General features: G+C 40.2%; 1 protein-coding gene across 2 annotated transcripts in view; it reads left to right on the top strand.

Moving 5' to 3' along the window:
* Nucleotides 1–19136, top strand: part of PCSK5 (proprotein convertase subtilisin/kexin type 5) — a 259149-nt gene that overhangs the window by 32254 nt on the left and 207759 nt on the right. For both annotated transcript variants that reach the window (XM_068422259.1, XM_068422260.1), the window contains exon 3: nt 17710–17823. In XM_068422259.1, the coding sequence (XP_068278360.1) occupies nt 17710–17823 (114 nt within the window). The remainder of the gene's footprint in view (nt 1–17709; nt 17824–19136) is intronic.

Below are 19136 nucleotides of genomic sequence, written 5' to 3'. Positions count from 1 at the left end.
TGCATGAAAAATGGGAGCAGGAGCGAAAAGAGAGTGAGAATATGGACAGAATCAGTCATAGGTGAAAGGTATCATGAAGCTCTAATTCAACTATTAAAGAGTTAGGTTTATTGCTGGTAGGCCTTCTGTTGAAATCAGACTATTACAGCACTTCTAGGGGCAGGAATAAAGAGCTGTGGTGCACCTCTGGGTTTGCCACAGTGGTGAAATGAAGAGTCACAAAATGGAAAAAAATTGCAAAGAATGATTGCAACCTCAGTCTGTAAATCAGACTTTACATCAATACAAAGTATAAGGAAAATCAGATGGAGCTTTTCTATCGCTGAAGAGGTTGCAGTTCCAATGAAATGTCAGAGTTGAAGCACCTACACATGACAATAATACATAGAAGTTAAATGGACAGTATAGATGAGAAAGCTGTCTTTCTATACTGAACTGTTAGGTGAGATGAAGAGATTGTAGTGAAGGGCTGTGATAATGAAATTTGTGACTCATATGGTGAAAAATATCCCACAGAATCGAGTAGCATAAATGACAAAGCAATAATTGTACAAGAACACAATTCTTAAGGTAATAAAAGGCAGCTTTAAGATTGATAATGTATTCAAATTCCTGTACATATGAACTAAAGTTTGTTCCATTTTGCTTATGAAGTCCCCAGTGCTTTGCGTTACAATGGAGATCTGAAAAAGACGTGGCCCACAGCAGTGCTCAAAAATGTAAAATTAATAATTCATGTTCCTGTAAAGTGTCACATTTACTAATGGGGAAAACATTTTACAGCATTAGTGTTTATCAGTCTCAACTAAGATGGCATCTCATCTTTTTTTAATTTTAATTAATTTCAGGTAGGTTTGAGCTCCTGGTTGATAGGTCAGGTTCACTCGTCTTTTAGAAATGGAAAGATTTCCACTGAAATAAGAAATAAAAATACCTAATGTTAGCAAGATACCCTGCTTGAACAGGACTTTGCAGAAGTGTCATGCCTTTGTCACCTCTGCTCCAGGATCAGAATACCTGGGAAAATATTACTCCAGACATTTACATTTTACCCAGCCTGACCTAACTACACACAGAGCAGATCTGTATGATCTGGTGATAAAAAAATGTTAGTACCTTGTGTGGGAGGGATTCTTACCTTTGCCATCTAATTTGTTCATAACAAGCTGAACAGAACTGGTGGTAGCAACATGTAAAATGCTGGCAAGCATATCTTTGATTGATGAGACAACACCAAATGATCTGGGCTGTCTTCAGAGGATAGGAAAGTAATGCCAGAATCCTGTCCTTATTACTGGTAGAACATTGTGGATGTTCGTGAGAGAGCAGAGGTGTGCAGAATTGCAGCAGCCACAAGTAAATGTTTTATCATGTTGCTATGTAGTTACACCAGTTCATATTGCTAAATAATATCCTGGGTTGGTATGGAGATAGCTGTCTAAAGAGTAGAGGAAAAGATGGATTTCACCACAAGGTGATGGTCTTGCCTTGGCAAGGATTATGCCGCTACTTGTGGAGCATGCCTTTGGGAAACATACATTCAGTGACTCTGGACCAGGCTGGTCATTACAGAGAGAGAGGAGGGTTAAAATTTTCAGTGCTAAGATCGTCATCAAGTTGTGTTTTCCAATTGTTTATGAATTTAAATGTTCCAAAATTGCAGTGTGAGGTGGAGTAAGGAGAAAATAAAGCTTCAAACAATTTGTATTTAATGTAAGAGGCACAAAATTCAACAGGAATGAAGAATGTTATTACAGTACTAAAACCCCAGGCTTTAAAAGCCAGCATCATAGACTTAGAGGAATTCAGATGAGAATGTTGTTATGGGTAGGGTTGTGTTTCATATTGGCAATGCTAACTGTTAAATTGTAAAACCTCATTAGTGAACAAAAGATTTTGTTAGCCAAATAGAATAACACGACAGTTAAAAACTGGGACCAGGTGAGTTACTGATGTCTGCCTGGGTACAAGCAGACAAGTTCTGTACAAGCACTCTCAGGACAAAGAACCAATACTACTCGGTTGCAAAATAGTAGGAACTGTCATGCTGGTGTCATTGTTCAGAGTTTGACTGGACGTTTAAGTTAGTTATTAAGTAATGCAGTATTTACCACTGTGGACCCTTCATTTGATTGCTTCTAAAAGCTTTTACATGAGCAATCCTTCCATCTTTAGCTTAGTGAAAATCAAGAACCAGACTTGCAGTGTTCCAGGGAGTCTGTTGTTGAGTGAGAACATGAACTGAATCACAATGTGTGAAAGGGAATAGCAACATCTACCTTTAGCACCTGCTTCCGGAGTATTAAAAAGGTTCATGTAAACATGAGCAAATAGTCCTACAACTTGGATCTTTTTTCAGGGCTTTTTGAGATACAAAGCTGCTGTTCACTGACAAAGAACTGCATTAGATCCTGCTGTAATTAATGTTGTTCTAACCCCTCGTCAAGTTGTTGTAAAGTTTGCACAAGTTGGTTGGTATTTTGTTTGCTTAATGATGATTGAAATCTGTACTGATAGGGGGGCCTGCTATATTTGTTTTTGCTTAAACTACATTCTCCATCAACAAAAATCCTTGGGAAGTCTGTGTTGCTTCAGCAGAAATCAAGAATAATTTTACCATGCTGAGGCTGCATCAGACTTATTTTCAATTGTGACCCAATATGGACTGCACTGCAGTTCACAATACACCTGGACTTTGAGGAAAACCACAGTGATAAACCCCAGTGAGCAGCGGAATAACGGAGTGGAATTGCAGCCCCATTTTGTAGGTTTCTCCCTTCTCTGCATCAACCCAATACCTGAAACACTTGAGAAGGTAGGGTGAAACATGTTTCTTTTGTTGTTCTTTTTTGGCACATGGAACCGTGTTTGGTCTGTGGATGATACAAAATCAGCTCAAAGCTGAACCTCGGGTGACCATAACCTAAAGATGAGAAGCTTAATCCAGAGCATATTCAGGCTGTATCATGCGAATATACGTATCCTTCCCCTTGTACTGTAGTGGCCAAATCCAGTGCTGCTGTAACAGGAGATAACAGTTCTCCAGTCAGGAAATTTTATCATATAATGGTAATTTCTCTTCATTTATCTGCAATAGGTAGAAATATTTAACGAAGTTAATTGTAACACTAATGGGACTGAGGTTTATTTGTGAAGAGTAAAAGCTTTATTAATGTCTAATTCTGTTACTATATTAATGAGATAGCTGACTTTTCTATTAGTACTTAAAGGAACCCTCAAAAAATAATCACTGAAGCTTCCTAGTGGAATTACCTTTTGATGTTTTCTACTAAAAGCAGAAAAATGGCCAGTAGGAATTCAGTGTAATATAATTTTAGAATAGAAAAGTGTCTACTGTCGGGGAATATGGAAGTGTTTCTTGAAGTAAATTATTGTGTTTGATTACCTACACTTACATTTCTGTACATCATGATTACATCATGATTATCCCAGTTGTGAGCACCTGCCTCAAAGGGTTTTTGTCCCCTTCATATTGCTAATTGCATGTGCATTAAAAAGAAGTATTAGATTTCAGAATGTTCCAATTTTCTGGTTGCCAAGTCATTTTACAGAACTCCTTGGGAATGACAATCTCACTGTTAACTTTTGGGCAAGAATTGGAGATTAGTCGAGAGGTTTTAACTGGCTCACTTCCTAATTAGTGTAGCAAATGGTTTGAGGAATGAAAAAAAACATTATTCAGCAGGATTTCATTCTCTTGCTGTTTTCATATCATTATTTTCTTGAGCTGGTAATGAGATGGGCAGGGAAATTGAAAGACCACAGGTTGGCAAGGAGCTGGGTCAAGATTTTGACCTGTAGTATGCTGTGAAAACTTCAGTGCCCCACCCTTTTTATCAAGTTATTGCAGCATCACAGAAGCCCAGTGTCAGACCAGCTATCAAATATCCCATTCCAGCACTAAACAGTTTACAGGAATTGCAGTAGAGCTACTATTATGGTCTCTGAACTTCATGGTCAATGAGAAAGGTGTTGTAAAGAGGCAGGCAAGGACTCAGCCATCTCAGAGAAGCCGCTAAAATCTTCTGAAACAAGAATATTCAAAATGAGGCAGATTTCGTTGGTCTGCGAGTTTGATGTATTTGGAGCCTTCTGGTTTTGGAGAGGCAAAAGCAAAAGACCGTGCATTTATGCAGTGGCCTGGGGCTTTGCAAGGGACTCTGTTAAGAGAGAAAAAAAAAGAAGTAATCCATTCTGAATTTTGCAGAGCAACATGTGTCTTGAACATAGTAAGTCTTAAGGACTTTAAAAAATTAGCTAGATTGTATCTGGATTTTAGCTTAGAGCTGTTTAAAAACACTGGGGATTTTTCTTTTGAGAAATCGTGTTCTTTGACCTTTCTGCGCTTGGTGAATTTGGGGCTGATGCCAACAGGATTCCTTGGCTTTATGTTCTGCTGTTAAAATACGTTCTCTTTCCAATAAACATGTCGAGCAGAGGTTAGGATCAGTGGCAACATTTGTGATTGCAGTCTAGATCTTGTTACAGAAATTTGTTTAGAAACCTTCAAAAATACATAGAAATGTTCTTTAGGAGTGATGGAGAGGAAAACTCCCTTCAGGGGATACTTTTGCTGTGTAGGGAACAAATATTTCTGAAAGTCATTGTTATACAGTGCTACATTCACAATTTAAGATTAAGATGCAAAATGTAACATATCTCTTAAATTTCCTGAATTTGAGAACAAATTAGGGAAAAGAGTTTTGTGCCTGTTTTCCCTTCACTGTCACTAGTGCAACCTCAACAAAAAACTGTATTTAGGTATCTTAAAGCCTAAATGTAACCTGTTCATATGTGATAGCGGTCACAATTTTCTTGTGCAGACAGGTCTTTACTGGAGCTGCAGTGCTAATCCCAGCAATGGATAATTTCAGAAAAATGTCTTACTACACTTAACTGCAAATTTAACATTGGCTTTAGCATTTGTCATCTTACTTTATAAAATAAAACTACTTAGGATATAGATAATTAGTGGTGAATACTTGTTTTGGTTCCTACCTTATATTCTGTAGGCTTTAGAACATTTCAGGATATCCTAATCGCAAAGTTGAGTGTACGTTAATGAAATAGTGAAAACAAGGAGATTAAAACCTCTGTCCATCCATTGCTTCATCAAAGGACACTTCAGCATCACAAGCATGGAGGTAAAGTTTGGAGAAACAATTTGGGCAGCATGCACTCCCCAGTATGGTGCAGCATGCTATAGGAGTCTTCAGCTGGTAATTGATTTGAGCAGGGACTAGCAGAGGTCACAGCCACTTTTGCTGAGAGTGTAAAAGGTATATGCAGCATGCTGTGTAGCTAACTTAGTTAGGCATGATTGGGTTCATCTTGTGTACCTTGAGTTATCTAAATGCTTTCTAAAATCTCTCCATTCTGGGATACGATTTTCTCAGCACCTCTCTGTCAGAATTTCTGAACACGTGGCTCTTGCTTTCTTGCTTAATGGCACATCAGCCTGGTTGGCTTTCCCCATGCAAGCTGGGAGTGCTCATCCTCATTCAAAGTGAGGGACATACAATGCATATGCAGCCAGATCACACAGGCTTGTGCAGCTTTATTTTGTAAGTGCAAATGCTACGTTAAAAAAAAATAGGAAAATCCATTTGCAGCCTAAAAAGGAAAAGGATGTTACATTCCTCTCACAAATCAGGAACTTCTAAAGGATTTTGCTCAGCCTTAATGATGACAAAAGCACTTTAGGTAGATCTGTGTGTGGGAAATGGAAACCTGTAAGATGACTATTTCATCATAGCAGTTATAAACATGTGAAAGCAGAGGGTTATGAAGGAAACTGCTTAGTAGTCCTTAGTCCATGGATGCTAGTAGGTGTTAATAACATTTGAGTTTCTTTACAGTTCCAGTAAAGCAGTACATGCTTCTGGTTTTTTTAGCAGCAAAGTGGGTTTATGGATCAAAAATGATAAGGCATCTAAATGTTTAAAAAAAGGTAAGAATTAGTCCTTTCATTTCTAATCTATGTTCTAAGAGCTTGCCAGGGAAGACAGCAGCTCTGACAGCTGCAATGGTCTCGTGTTAGTACTAAGTGTGCTTTTGCTGTCATTAGAGTCAGTTTGTGTTGCTAATGACAGAGAGATAGCAAATTGCTGTTTTGGCTACTGGGCTATAAAAATTGCTGAATATCAGAAAGAGTTAGATGAGGAGGAAGTGGAGAGATCCTAGTTTTGAACCAGGGAAAGATGCAGCATTCTGGAAGAAGCTGATCCTCAGGGCCAAATGCCAGAATATCAGGAGAGAGAGAGAGTTTGAAAGAAAACACAGTTTGGAAAGGAGCATCTCAGAGCAGACTGTCTAGGAATGTGACAGAACAGCTTCTACACACCTTTTCCTGAGGGGATTCAGCTTCATCTGATACCGATGATATTGGTTATAGTGCAGGATATTAATAGAGAAATGGATTAAAGGTATTCACCCCCCCACCCTTGCATTTGGAAAACTTTCTGGCAGCAATGTATGTTCCTGATGTAATGTGTCAACATTTTTGTGCATCTGTCTGCCTGCTTCTGACAGGCAAGACAATCATGTTTAATTCTAGTGGTTGTTATCTCACCCAGCTAGTCTAAATGGTGAACAGCAAGAAATCATGATACGCATAGATAACTTGTCATATCTAGCATTATTTACAGGTAATTAAAGGCAGGGACAGGGAGCTGGAAAGACATCCCTCCACAAAACAAAGCAAAAGAATCTCCCCCCTGCCCAACTTTTTGTGTGTAACAACCTCCTTTCTTTTAGGATCATTTTTAAAAGTCAATGTCACTGGAAAGCCGCTCATTTTCCTTGGCTGATCCGTTTCACTCTAGCAGATCCTCACTGTCCTGTGAGTTGCAAGTTATAACGACTCGGAGGAGGTGCCAAGCAGCTATGTCCTGTTCACAGCTGTGCTGCTTGAATGTGCGTGGCCTTCATCATACAACTTTGCTCCTTCATGCTTCTGACTCCCTACCTGTGAAATGAGGCAGTGCTCACAATTGAATAAAAACTTCTGCAAATGGCAAATGCACAGCAAGTACTATGTATTTTATTCTGTGGAATTGAATTTCTCTTGGTGTCACACAGAGCATTTCATGAATACAAACAACACTTTAGTAAAATAAAATACTCATTCTAAATCCTTTCCGTGTAATCCACTTAAAGCAGTCATATCCATTAGTGTGTTGACTGTTGCTTACATAAGCTCTGTTTAACCTAGATCATTGTTTGACATTATTTTTTCCCATTTTTGAGGGGGCATAAATGCTGTCACTCCCATTGATGCTAAAGTTCTAAATAAATGTAAAAGCCAGAATATTGGCTTATCTTTGCTTTTGTAAAGGATCCAAATTAAAAATTTATTTTTAAGTATGTTTACCAAACTGAGACTCAATCTACTGTTTCATCAGTAGTGGTTATAACAATTTCATGTGATCATATAATAAAACCAGAATTTCCAAATTCTAAACAGTTTTCTGTTTTCCAGGGTGTTCCTAAGAAAGTATTTCTCCAAAATACAGTTGCCAATAGAGTCATAGTCTGTAAGACCAAAAGGAAACATTGTGGGCATCAAGTCAACCCATCTTCGACCAGATGTCACATGGCTCACCAGAATTAATTTCTATTTGAAGCAGAGTGTAGCTTTTAGAAATCTTCCACTGTTAATTAAAACACTGCCAGCAGTGGAGAGTTTCCAAAAGTTTAATACTGTCACCTTGTGAGAGGCTGAGATTTCTTAACCATCTCTTTTGACTTTCATACTGTGCTGGCAAATAATGGAAATTCAGTCAGGGGGTTTTAAGCTGTTGTCTGATGATAATATATGTGTTGTTAATCCACCAGAGTCCAGTTTTGTGTTTCAGTCCCTCCTAACAGCAGGTAAAAGAACTGGACAGATGATTAGAGATATAATAATAGTACTAATAGGGAAGTTTATGAAAGCGATTATAGTTTTCAAAGCTCCTGAAATGGCTTCCATGTCAAGAGCAGACATTTTCTGTAGCACATGCCAGATTATATCAAACAAAGCTTATGTTTGTGTTTTTCAGAATCACAGAATCACAGAATCAGTCAGGTTGGAAGAGACCTCTGGGATCATCGAGTCCAACCATTGCCCTGACGCCACGATGTCAACTAGACCATGGCACTAAGTGCCATGTCCAGTCTTTTCTTAAACACATCCAGATATGGTGACTACACCACCTCCCTGGGCAGCCCATTCCAATGTCTAATGACCCTTTCTGAAAAGAAATTCTTCCTAATGTCCAACCTGAACCTCCCCTGGCAAAGCTTGAGGCTGTGTCCTCTTGTCCTATTGCTAGTTGCCTGGGAGAAGAGGCCCACTCTGCTACAACCTCCCTTCAGGTAGTTGTAGACTGCAATAAGGTCACCTCTGAGCCTCCTCTTTTCCAGGCTAAACAACCCCAGCTCCCTCAGCTGTTCCTCATAGGTCAGACCCTCCAGACCCTTCACCAGCTTGGTCGCCCTCCTCTGGACTCACTCCAACACCTCAACATCTTTCTTGAAGTGTGAGCCCCAGAAATGGACACAGTATTCAAGGTGCGGCCTCACCAGTGCAGAGTACAGAGGGACGATCACTTCCCTGGGCCGGCTGGCTACACTATTCCTAATAGAGGCCAGGATGCCATTGGCCTTCTTGGCCACCTGGGCACACTGCTGGCTCATGTTTAGCCAGCTGTCGATCAGCACCCCCAGGTCTCTTTCCGCCGGGCCGCTTTCTAACCACTCTTCCCCCAGCCTGTAGAGCTGCATGGGGTTGTTGTGGCCAAAGTGTAAGACCTGGTACTTGTTCTTGTTGAACCTCATGCCGTTGGTCTCGGCCCATCTATCTAACCTGTCCAGATCCCTCTGTAGGGCCTTCCTACCCTCCAGCAGATCAACACTCCCACCCAGCTTGGTGTCATCTGCAAATTTGCTGAGGGTGCACTCAATCCCTACATCTAGATCATCTATAAAGATATTGAACAGCACCGGCCCCAGAACCAAGCCCTGGGGAACACCGCTAGTGACCAGCCGCCAGTTGGACTTTGCCCCATTCACCACCACTCTCTGGGCTTGGCCATCCAGCCAGTTTTTAACCCATCGAAGAGTCCACCCATCCAAGCCCCAGGCAGCCAGTTTGTCTGGGAGGATGCTGTGGGAGACAGTGTTGAATGCCTTACTGAAGTCTACATCTACAGCCCTGCCCTCATCTACTAAGCAGGTCACTTTGTCATAGAAGGAAATGAGGTTGGTCAAGCAGGACCTGCCTTTCATGAATCCATGTTGCCTGGCCCCGATGCCCTGATTGTCCTGCATGTGCCGTGTAACGGCACTCAGGGTGATCTGTTCCATCACCTTGCCTGGCACCGAGGTCAGGCTGACAGGCCTATAGTTCCCTGGATCATCCTTCCGGCCCTTCTTGTAGATGGGCGTTACATTTGCTAATCTCCAGCCAGCTGGAACTTCTCCAGTTAACCAGGACTGCCAGTAGATAATCGAGAGTGGTATGGCAAGTTCATTTGACAGTTCCTTCATTACTGTGGGTTGAGTCCCATCTGGGATACATGTTTGCACATTTGAAGATTGTCTTGGTTAGAAGAAAAAAGGTTTTATTGGTACAGAGAGTATTTGTAGCCAGTAATAATAAAAAGAATCACATTTATAATAAGCCATTTTAAAGTCCTTTTATCCCAACAGAAGACAAAGTAGAAATAGCTCATAAAGATTGCTATGGAATGACATAAACATAGATAACAGAAATTCTGGCAAGACTGTAGAGACCACACTGCAACCTCATGTGAGTGATCTGATTGGAGACCAAAAAGCTTTAGTATATGCAATTGAAAAGTCTATCCCATAAATGATAGGCATGGACATAATGCTCTTTATTTTCTTTTTCTCAATTTATACTATGATGAGTGTTGTGCATTATAAGCACAGAGAAATGAATCCATAACTAAGTGACTGTCCTTGGCACATTTCTAATGTCAGAATGTGCACAAGCACCATCTGGGAGTTACAAAGCTGAAATGTAGTGAAATGGGGTGATGTAAAATATGCCACTGATACTTCCATAAAGAGCGAACCCAATTGTTTTTAATATTTCAAAACTCTAAAACTGAAGCTTGATATAAACACTTTTGGCTCAATTCTGAATTTTAAATGCCTGCTTCTAAGTATATGATATAAACAGGGTAGGTTTGGAAAAAAATAATTAATCCTTTTCTTATGATTAGGGCTATACTAAACAGTAGCAATACGGGCACAATGCAAAAAACCCAAATGGTATCAACTTTTCCTGTGGTTTAAAGTACTCTGATCAGAAAACTGCTTGATTTGATATTTAGTATATGTTTTGTGACTGGATTTTTCCATGCGGATTTATGTCAAAAATTTCCTTGTTGGCAAAGCATCATTAAGCAAAAGTGCTAGAAATACACCAAGTAATAGGTGATAGTTTCTTCCTTTGTAGAGAGTGACAATATTGTATGAGGACAACTTCAAGGAGTTTTTGGTTGGTGAAGAGACTACTCGGGAGAAGTGTTTGCTTTGTCAAGACCAGTATGCCACTGTTGGATATTATTTATCACTTAATTATGGAATACTTTTACTGTCTCATTCATTCTCAGTAGATTTGCTGAGCTGCTGTGGATATCTACGGCAATAGAAGCCATGGCAAACTCTTGTCTGAATCAACACCTTTGGAATTACACTGGTATTTTTGACATTTGAATTTGACCCCGTGGGAGAGATTTGTCTTCCTAAGAAGTCGTTTAGTAAATGATTTAAGGCCATCTTAAATTAGCACGTACAGATGTCTGAAGGACTTAAATGATTTATGACAAGACTTGTAGGACTAGCCTAAGGAAAGAAAAAAAATCCATCAGAAATTTCTACAGTTTTTTTTTTAATATATACTATCATTGCTACAGTAATATAAATATAAAACCCAAGATATTTCAACTGCCAGATGTTAGACTCCAAAGCTAATTAAGCTTAGAGAGCTTAAAGTTTTATCCCCTAGTGAATACTGGATTTAGCATCAGCCTTTCAGTTTATTGAGAAGATGCAATTTGAGACCTAAGTTGGATGGAGTTATGACATACCAGTTTGCGTTTGGAGTGATATTGATACTGATCCTCATGATGTATTGAAATTCTAGATGATTATACTGTCCCAAGACTACATATACACTACATATACTAATGTTGTGTGTAATGGTGTAAGCAGAGCTTCAGGTAGTGTACCAAGCAGACCTATCAGTTAGAGGTCTTTTTTTAAATTGTGTTGCCTTGTAGCTCTTGAGTTGTTGTTACAAGGTGAGTTGTATGACCTGTGGCTATAAATTATAAAGTACCTTGTATAAACATACGTTGCTTTTAAGCTGATGCAGTAAAGATTTTTCCTCACTTTTCCAAGGCTGAGTTATTTTAGAAACTGAGCCAGAGCATCTGAGCTGGTTAGGGCACTTCAGATCTGAGGAAGGGAAAAATCCCCAACTGCTTGAAACACACTTTGCTTGCAACAGCTGGGGCTGGTGCTGGAAGCCACTAGGCAGGAGCCCAGGCTCCCTGGAACTTGTTCTCAGCTCTGCCACAAAGCTGCTGTATGATTTTCATCCTGTAATTTTGAACTGCTCTGCGGTCTGCGGTGGTACAGCACACAGAGGGGAGGTTAGGCAAAGGCTGTGGCCATGTTCACTCAGCAGTTGCTACAGTTGCACCTATGAATAGAAAACCTGCCGAGACTTCCCCAAGGAGAGAAAATGTGGGTCTTTTTGCCTTTCACTGTTCCCTGCTTTTCCAGTGGGACAAGAGTCCTGGCCAGCAGCAGACAAGCTGAACTTCTCCAGAATTTCAGTGTGTTGCTTGTCCTTCCCAGCAGCTCTAGCTGCTAATAAACTGCCTTGAGACAGAGACTGTGCAGCTACACTGCTAACTGGGCTATGCCATGCCCTTTCTCTTCCCAACTTATTCCTGTGCATTCTTGCTCCTAAAGCAGGAAGAAAACTTTGCTGCCATGCTCAGTTGTCAGCTGATAGATCAGATCTTGTGAGGAGCTCTGAGCTCTGCGGGTGGGAAGGGTGCGGAGGAAAGGCAAAGGGTGTTTTACGTATGTTAAAATGAATAAATGTGTTTAAGATATGTTAAAATGTGGATCATTGTACCTCATGGAATATGGAAGTATGGCTATAGCGCTACAATGTATGTAGCAAAGTAGGTGGAAACCACTTAATTCATATCAGGACCGACTGCCTTTTCTGTAGCTATGAGGTGGAAAAATATGCATTGGGTTTCAGCTCTGTTCCAGTAGTGAAACTGTGGTAGCTTGCCCTGTTGTTATGCAAGGTATGTTTCTTTGGGCTTAAGTGGTAATTTCAAGCATTCTGTGCTGCCTTTTTTCCTCCTCTGCTTTCCTTTTTTCTCCCCAGCCTGTCCTAACATCTGTTTCTTTTTTTATCTTGCTTTTTTTTTCAGAATGTGTAGCATAATTATGACAACTGCTTTGATTGGGGATTGTCATTGACCCTTGCTGAAGAAGCACTTTGTCAATCAGCAAGAATGCATCACTTAGCATTCATTGACTTTTTATCCTACTTTAGACCCCTACAGTTTGTGAAATGGTATCTGCAGTAATTGTCCATACTCTTGACCTATGTCAACAGCTACTTTACCCAATTGTCTTCATCTGTTTTTATGGTGCAAACTGGCTGCTGCTACTGCAAGTCAGAGAATACTGATAGGCTAGGCAAATAGCCTGGTGTTTGATTATAATTTTAAAAATGCACAAAATTCTTCTTAAGCTGAATAGTCCAACTTTTGGGGGTCTCACTTTTGTGACTCTGCACATGGACAGCAGGAGGTATGCCAACAGTCTTAGTCACCCCTCCCACATTCCTGAGTAATGCTTTGGATCTCAGTTGTTCAGTAACCAGGATATGGCCCTTGGATATTGGTATATCCTCCTGCACACTTTAATCCTAAATGTATTGACTTTTTGTTTTCATTACAATGTGAAATGCAAAAAGAGAGTGTTGTCAAATGATATGCTTGAGTAGAGCGTGTGTCACAGAAAATTTTACGATGGGACAACTAAGGTACATACTGTTTTTGTTAGAATCGTAGGATCATAGAATGGTTTGGGTTGGAAGGGACCTTAAACATCATCTAGTTCCAACCCCCCTGCCATTGGCAGGGACACCTTCTGCTAGACCAGGTTGCTCAAAGCCTCATCCAACCTGTCCTGGAAGACTCCCAGGGAGGGGGCATCCACAACTTCTCTGGGAAACCTGTTCCGGTGTCTCACCACCCTCACAGTAAAGAATTTCTTCCTTGTATCTAATCTAAATCTACCCTCTTTCAGTTTAAAACAGTTAGCCCTCATCCTATCACTACACTCCCTGATAGAGGGTTTCTCCCCATCTTTTCTGTAGACCTTCCTTTAAGTACTGGAAGGCTGCTATAAGGTCTCCCTGGAGCCATCTCTTCTGTAAACTAAACAACCCCAACTCTCTCAGCCTGTCCGCACAGGGAAGGTGCTCCAGCCCTCTGATCATCTTCATGGCTCTCCTCCGGACCTGCTCAAGGAGGCCCATGTCTTTCTTATGCTGGGAGCCCCAGAGCTAGACACAGTACTCCAGGTGGGGTCTTATGAGAGCTGAGTAGAGTGGGAGAATCACCTCCCTTGACCAGCTAGCCACACTTCTTTTGATGCAGCACAGGATACAGTTGGCTTACTGGGCTGTGAGCTCACATTGCTGGCTCATGTTCAGTTTTGCATCCACCAATACCCGCAAGTCCTTCTCCGCAGGGCTGCTCTCCATCCACTTATCACCCAGCCTGTATCCATGTTTGGGATTGCACCAACCAGGTGCAGGACCTTACACTTGCCTTTGTTAACCTTCATGTGATTCACACAGGCCCACCTTTCTAGCCTATCAAGGTCCCTCTGGGTGGCATCCCTTCTCTCTAGAGTAGGAATTGTAAGAACAATTTTTCTCCTATGGCCTATTCTGGGCCAAGCATAGTGTCATGTTCTGTCTCTGAGAGTGCCAGCCTTACTCCTGTCCTTTTCGAGACGGATCTATCAGAACTCGCATGTGAGTGTTGAGGGTCTTAGGTAAGTGAAGAATCATGTGTGCCAGGTGCAGCGTGAGACCATCCCCACAGGGAGGGAGGATGCTCGATCAGAGCAATTCCTTTGTAGACAAATTCCAAGTAAGAGTGCTGCAATGCTGTCTAGTGCCAGCTTTCCACATGATGAGTTTTGCCCCTTTTGCTGATCCATCCTGGCTCCATACAGGTTCACTGCTTGCTTGGTGATACTTTCGATGTCCCCTATCTGAGTTTTCTCTCTTTTTCTCTTTAATCTATAGTGTTCCTGTGGCACCTGCTTGCTTGTTATCTGAGCAGGAATTTCGAATTTCTTCTTACAGGCATAAGGACAGATTGAGGTGAAAGAGGGCAGTACAAGGGATAAAGCGACGATTATATATGGGAGTGGCACCTTCAGCAGCTCTTCTTCACAGACTGAAGACCCATACCTTCATGTTTAATTCTGCAAAAATCATAGGTTCTGATATGAAATATATAACCTGCTTCAGACTTATGGTTGGTTTTTTTCCCATGCATGTTTTCCTCGAAGTAGAAAGGATTACACCTTCAGCTTGCCTGTAACTTCTGCTTTATAGTAATGGCATTTTCACATACTGGACTTGACACATTTTTAATCAGTTTGAAAATATTTATTCAAGCAGACCCTCTCATGATATATTGAAAAAGTACCCTTTCACAAGAGTCTCTAGTTTTTGTATGTTAAAAATCACACTGCTTGGATAAATTGGTAGATTAATTTTTTCAGCATGCTAGGTTTTTTCCATTTTTCAGACTTCTTTTTTTCACAGTTTATTATACTGGAGGAGGTCTTACTGCAGCATACTTACATGGGGCTCCTTTCTCAAGAGTTCTATTGAATCAATGAGAGTGAATATGGTAGAAAGTACATTTTCTTCACACAGAGATAACATTTCATTATAATTTTTAGCACTTAAAGAGAATAAAAGAGTGGTATGCTTGAATTAGCTCAGAGCAGCTTTTATGCCATAGCACTGTTCCATGCAGGTCTGTGAAGAAGAGCTGCATCGTGCACAGAGTAATCCTGTGAGTGCTGAAGTAAGGAGACTGAAAATGGTGATTTTTTTTAAATAGTTTGGTCTGCAATCTGGCTTGGCTTTGATTTCTAGACATTCAGGAAATGGAACTTTCAAAGCTGAAGTCAATGGGAAAATGTGCACTGTTCCCCCTCAGTAAGTGTGACTTTATGGAAATGTTAAAATGCACCTCATTGTTTGCATAGAGTCTCCTTTTGGCAAGAAATGGGAATCTGTATAATCAATTACTCCAGAGATTTTCCTTCAAGGCCTTTGGGTTATAAAGTGTGAACGCTTTTAAAAAGAAAATATTTTTATACAAATAAGCTCTTTTCATACAGAATCAAACAAATCCAAATTACACCGGGCATTTGACAGTGACATATGGATGAATACTCATAAAACACTCAAAGGAAATATATGTCAGAAAACTAAAATGACTGCTGAGTCTTGACCTTGTGTTCATTAATATAACCCAGTGATTGTACAATTTGACTTAAATTGGCAAGTTTTTCTGTTCACTTACTAGAGAAAAACCCCAAACCCTATGATACAGTGGAGTAAGCTATTCTATTTATATTTTCTGTAAACCAAATTTTATGCACTGACTTCTCAGATGAGAAAATGGTCTTCTGGTGATGTTTTTAATTTTATTCTGGATGGCTGTATCAGTACAACCTCAGAATAAAAAGGTGTTTGCTAAAAATCTTCCAGACAAGGCTATAACCGGGACTGTGACCAGGCATGTTGTGGTGTTTTAGGTTACTCTGTCTAGCATCCTGCACTGTCTTCCTCATAGCAGTGCACAGTCACTGACTGCGAATGGTCATTTTGACTTCCCCCTTTCACTGATGTGGGTATCTGTTGTGCTCAAAGTGAGTCCTGATGTTTTACACTGGGTTTGTCTAGTTTGGAGAAAAGGGGGCTGAGGGGCGACCTCATTGCTCTCTACAGCTTCTTGAGGAGGGGAAATAGAGAGGGAGGTGCTGATCTCTTCTCCCTGGGATCCGATGACAGGACGCGTGGGAATGGCTCAAAGCTGCACCAGGGGAGGTTTAGACTGGACATTGGGAAGCCTTTCTTTACCAAGAAGGTGGTCAAACTCTGCAACAGTCTTTCTAGAGAGGTGATCAATGCCCTATGCCTGTCAGTGTTTAAGAGGCATTTGCACAATGCACTTAATAACATGCTTTAACTTGGTCAGCCCTGGAGTGATCACGCAGTTGGACCAGAAGATTGTTGTAGGTCCCTTCCAACTGAAATATTCTGTTCTATTCTATTCTATTCTATTCTATTCTATTCTATTCTATTCTATTCTATTCTATTCTATGCCGTGCCATGCCATTCCCTTCCCTCATTAGAGTGCTACCTGCACTGCCTTCCCATATGCATACTCAGGCAAACACGACATTTTCCCACCTCTGTATTTGTATGAATTCAAAGCAGCAAGTAAACTTATTTTATATATTTGTATGTTTGTGTGCATACACAGATAAACAGCACAAATAAAAGGTGCAGAATTGGCTGCTAGTATGAAATGGCTTTCTTGCTTGGAGAGAAGTGAATTGAATTTTTATAGTTATATCTTATGAAACAATTCAGCAGAAATATGAGCTGTCAGGAACCTAGATGTGTGTAAATATAACTTGGGTTTCTCTGTGGATAGCTTATATTATTTACATTTATAGAAACTAGCTCCCATTTAGAATAGCTAATGCAGAAATAACTTCAGAGTCCTGTCTGCTCTAAGGTTGATGTCACTTTTGGTGTCGCCGTTTCTGGATGTGTCATGAATCTTTGATGAGGTGTCAAACAGACAAGAATTTAACTTTCAGAATTAGATTTTTAACCCTTATATTACTTTTTCTGTTTCAAGCTCTTTTTTTTTTTTTTTTTCTTGTAGTTATAATTTGACCTGTTGCTCAGTACCCAGCTGTTTCTCCCTGGGTTGAGCTTGCTATAAAATAAAGTTCCAGAGTGCCTAGCTGAGAGAATCTTAACAAAGAGTCACTTTGCTAAAAATACAGTTTAGTTTTGGTTTTTCACTCCAAGTGGTGAAGTTGATATAGATTAAGCAAAACATTTGAATATTTTTCTGAATGTTTTTGTTTTCAGGAACAGACTTAAATACAAATTTAAAAAAATCAAAACAAAAAAAACCACCCTGTCAGAAATTTAATTAATTTCTCATTGTAATATACTGTTATATTTTGTAAAAGTGACTGGTTTTCTAAATTCGAAAGAAGCACTAGTCTAATAATGAAAAATAATAAAATAAAAGCATTCAAAAGATGGTAGCCAATGAAGTCCTTCTAGCAGGGGACTTAAGTAGTTGTTCAGGGACATCTGTAACACTAACTAAATTGGACGTATTCCTTAGTGAACAGTATGCCAAGGTGAGCTGTGCGTTCCCATTGCCAAAATGAACTCTAACATAAAATATGTCTTGGACTATGGTAATGGGAAACTTCCCAAGATTTCACACATTTCTTGATAATCTCCACGGAACCCTAACACTTTCCATATGTTTTCCTGGTTGGCAGGTGGAGTGGATACAACAGCAGGTGGTTAAAAGAAGGATAAAGAGGGATTATAAACCTGGTGGTACCCAATCCACTTATTTCAATGATCCCAAGTGGCCAAGCATGTGGTATATGGTAAGTACATACAGGGTCATTGGCTCTGTTTCATGCTAGCATTTAGTTGTCTGCTGTGATATATTGAAAAGGAGCAGAATAGTGTGTTCAGAAAAAGCAAATTTTGGTTTTTTTTTATGTAACTAATTGAGGTCTGTAAACTCCTTATAAGTATTATAAAGAATTCCCAGTGGGCCCTGCAATAGGAAACATTTATTAATGCATTCATTCATGAATGCTTCATATTGTATGATGTCTTGGGAATTACTTATTAGAGGATAAACTTTCAGCAGTGAGAAGGGAAGGAACTTAGCCACAATCTTTCTAATAAGCCCCCTTTAGGTATTGAAAGGCCACAATAAGGACTCCCCCGAGCCTTCTCCAGGCAGAACAACCCCAACTCTCTCAGTCTGTCTTCATAGGAGAGGTGCTCCAGCCCTCTCATCATCTTCGTGGCCCTCCTCTGGACTCGCACCAGCAGCTCCATGTCCTTCTCATGTTGGGGGCCCCAGAGCTGGACGCAGTACCCAAGGTGGGGTCTCACAAGAGCAGAGCAGAGGGGCAGAATCACCTCCCTTGACTTGCTGGCCATGCTGCTTTTGATGCAGCCCAGGATATTGTTGGCCTTCTGGGCTGCAAGCGCACGTTATCAGCTCATGTCCAGCTTTTCATCCACTAGTACAATGAAAAGTTGTATTGAGTAGGCAATTGACTCCAGCTAACGTGTCTCATTTTGGCTGATAAAAGACTTGCTCTCTTTCTCTACTGTCCTGTTGATGTAGTTCTAAATCGCTACATGTTGTCTTCTCACTAAGTTGCTTACGTTGCTGACAGTAAGACACTCAGAAGGTTTTATGACTTGATAGATTGAATTGCTTCGGACAGGGAGGAGAATATGCCTTTCTGGCAACAATATGTAAGGTAATTTTCCTATAAGTAGATACTGTCTTTTCAGGTATTTTGTTACTTCCAAAGCATTAGTTTAGTATTTCAGGTGAAAGAACAAGATTGTCCTAACACAGCTTTAAAAATATTTTAAAGTTTTTATTCATTTCATTCTGGCTTGTAATTCATTATTGCATACATTGAAAATCAGAAAATGTCATAGGTAATTTGTAACTAACAGTGAACTGTTGCTGGTGGTAAACTCAGAAGTCCGTATTTTCATGGATATATCATATCAGCATATTGTCAGTCAGAAAGTCTAGTAGCTTTGCTACTTAGTTTCCTGAATTCTTGTGTTTTAATGAGACGCTAAGTAATAACTTTAGTTCCAAAATTCCTCTTATTTTTATGAAAGAACTGTACTAGTGACTCTTCTTTTCTGATGGAAA

Source organism: Nyctibius grandis, chromosome Z, assembly GCF_013368605.1.
Source record: "Nyctibius grandis isolate bNycGra1 chromosome Z, bNycGra1.pri, whole genome shotgun sequence".
NCBI lineage: Eukaryota > Metazoa > Chordata > Aves > Nyctibiiformes > Nyctibiidae > Nyctibius > Nyctibius grandis.
This window is presented reverse-complemented; position numbering and strand designations above follow the sequence as displayed.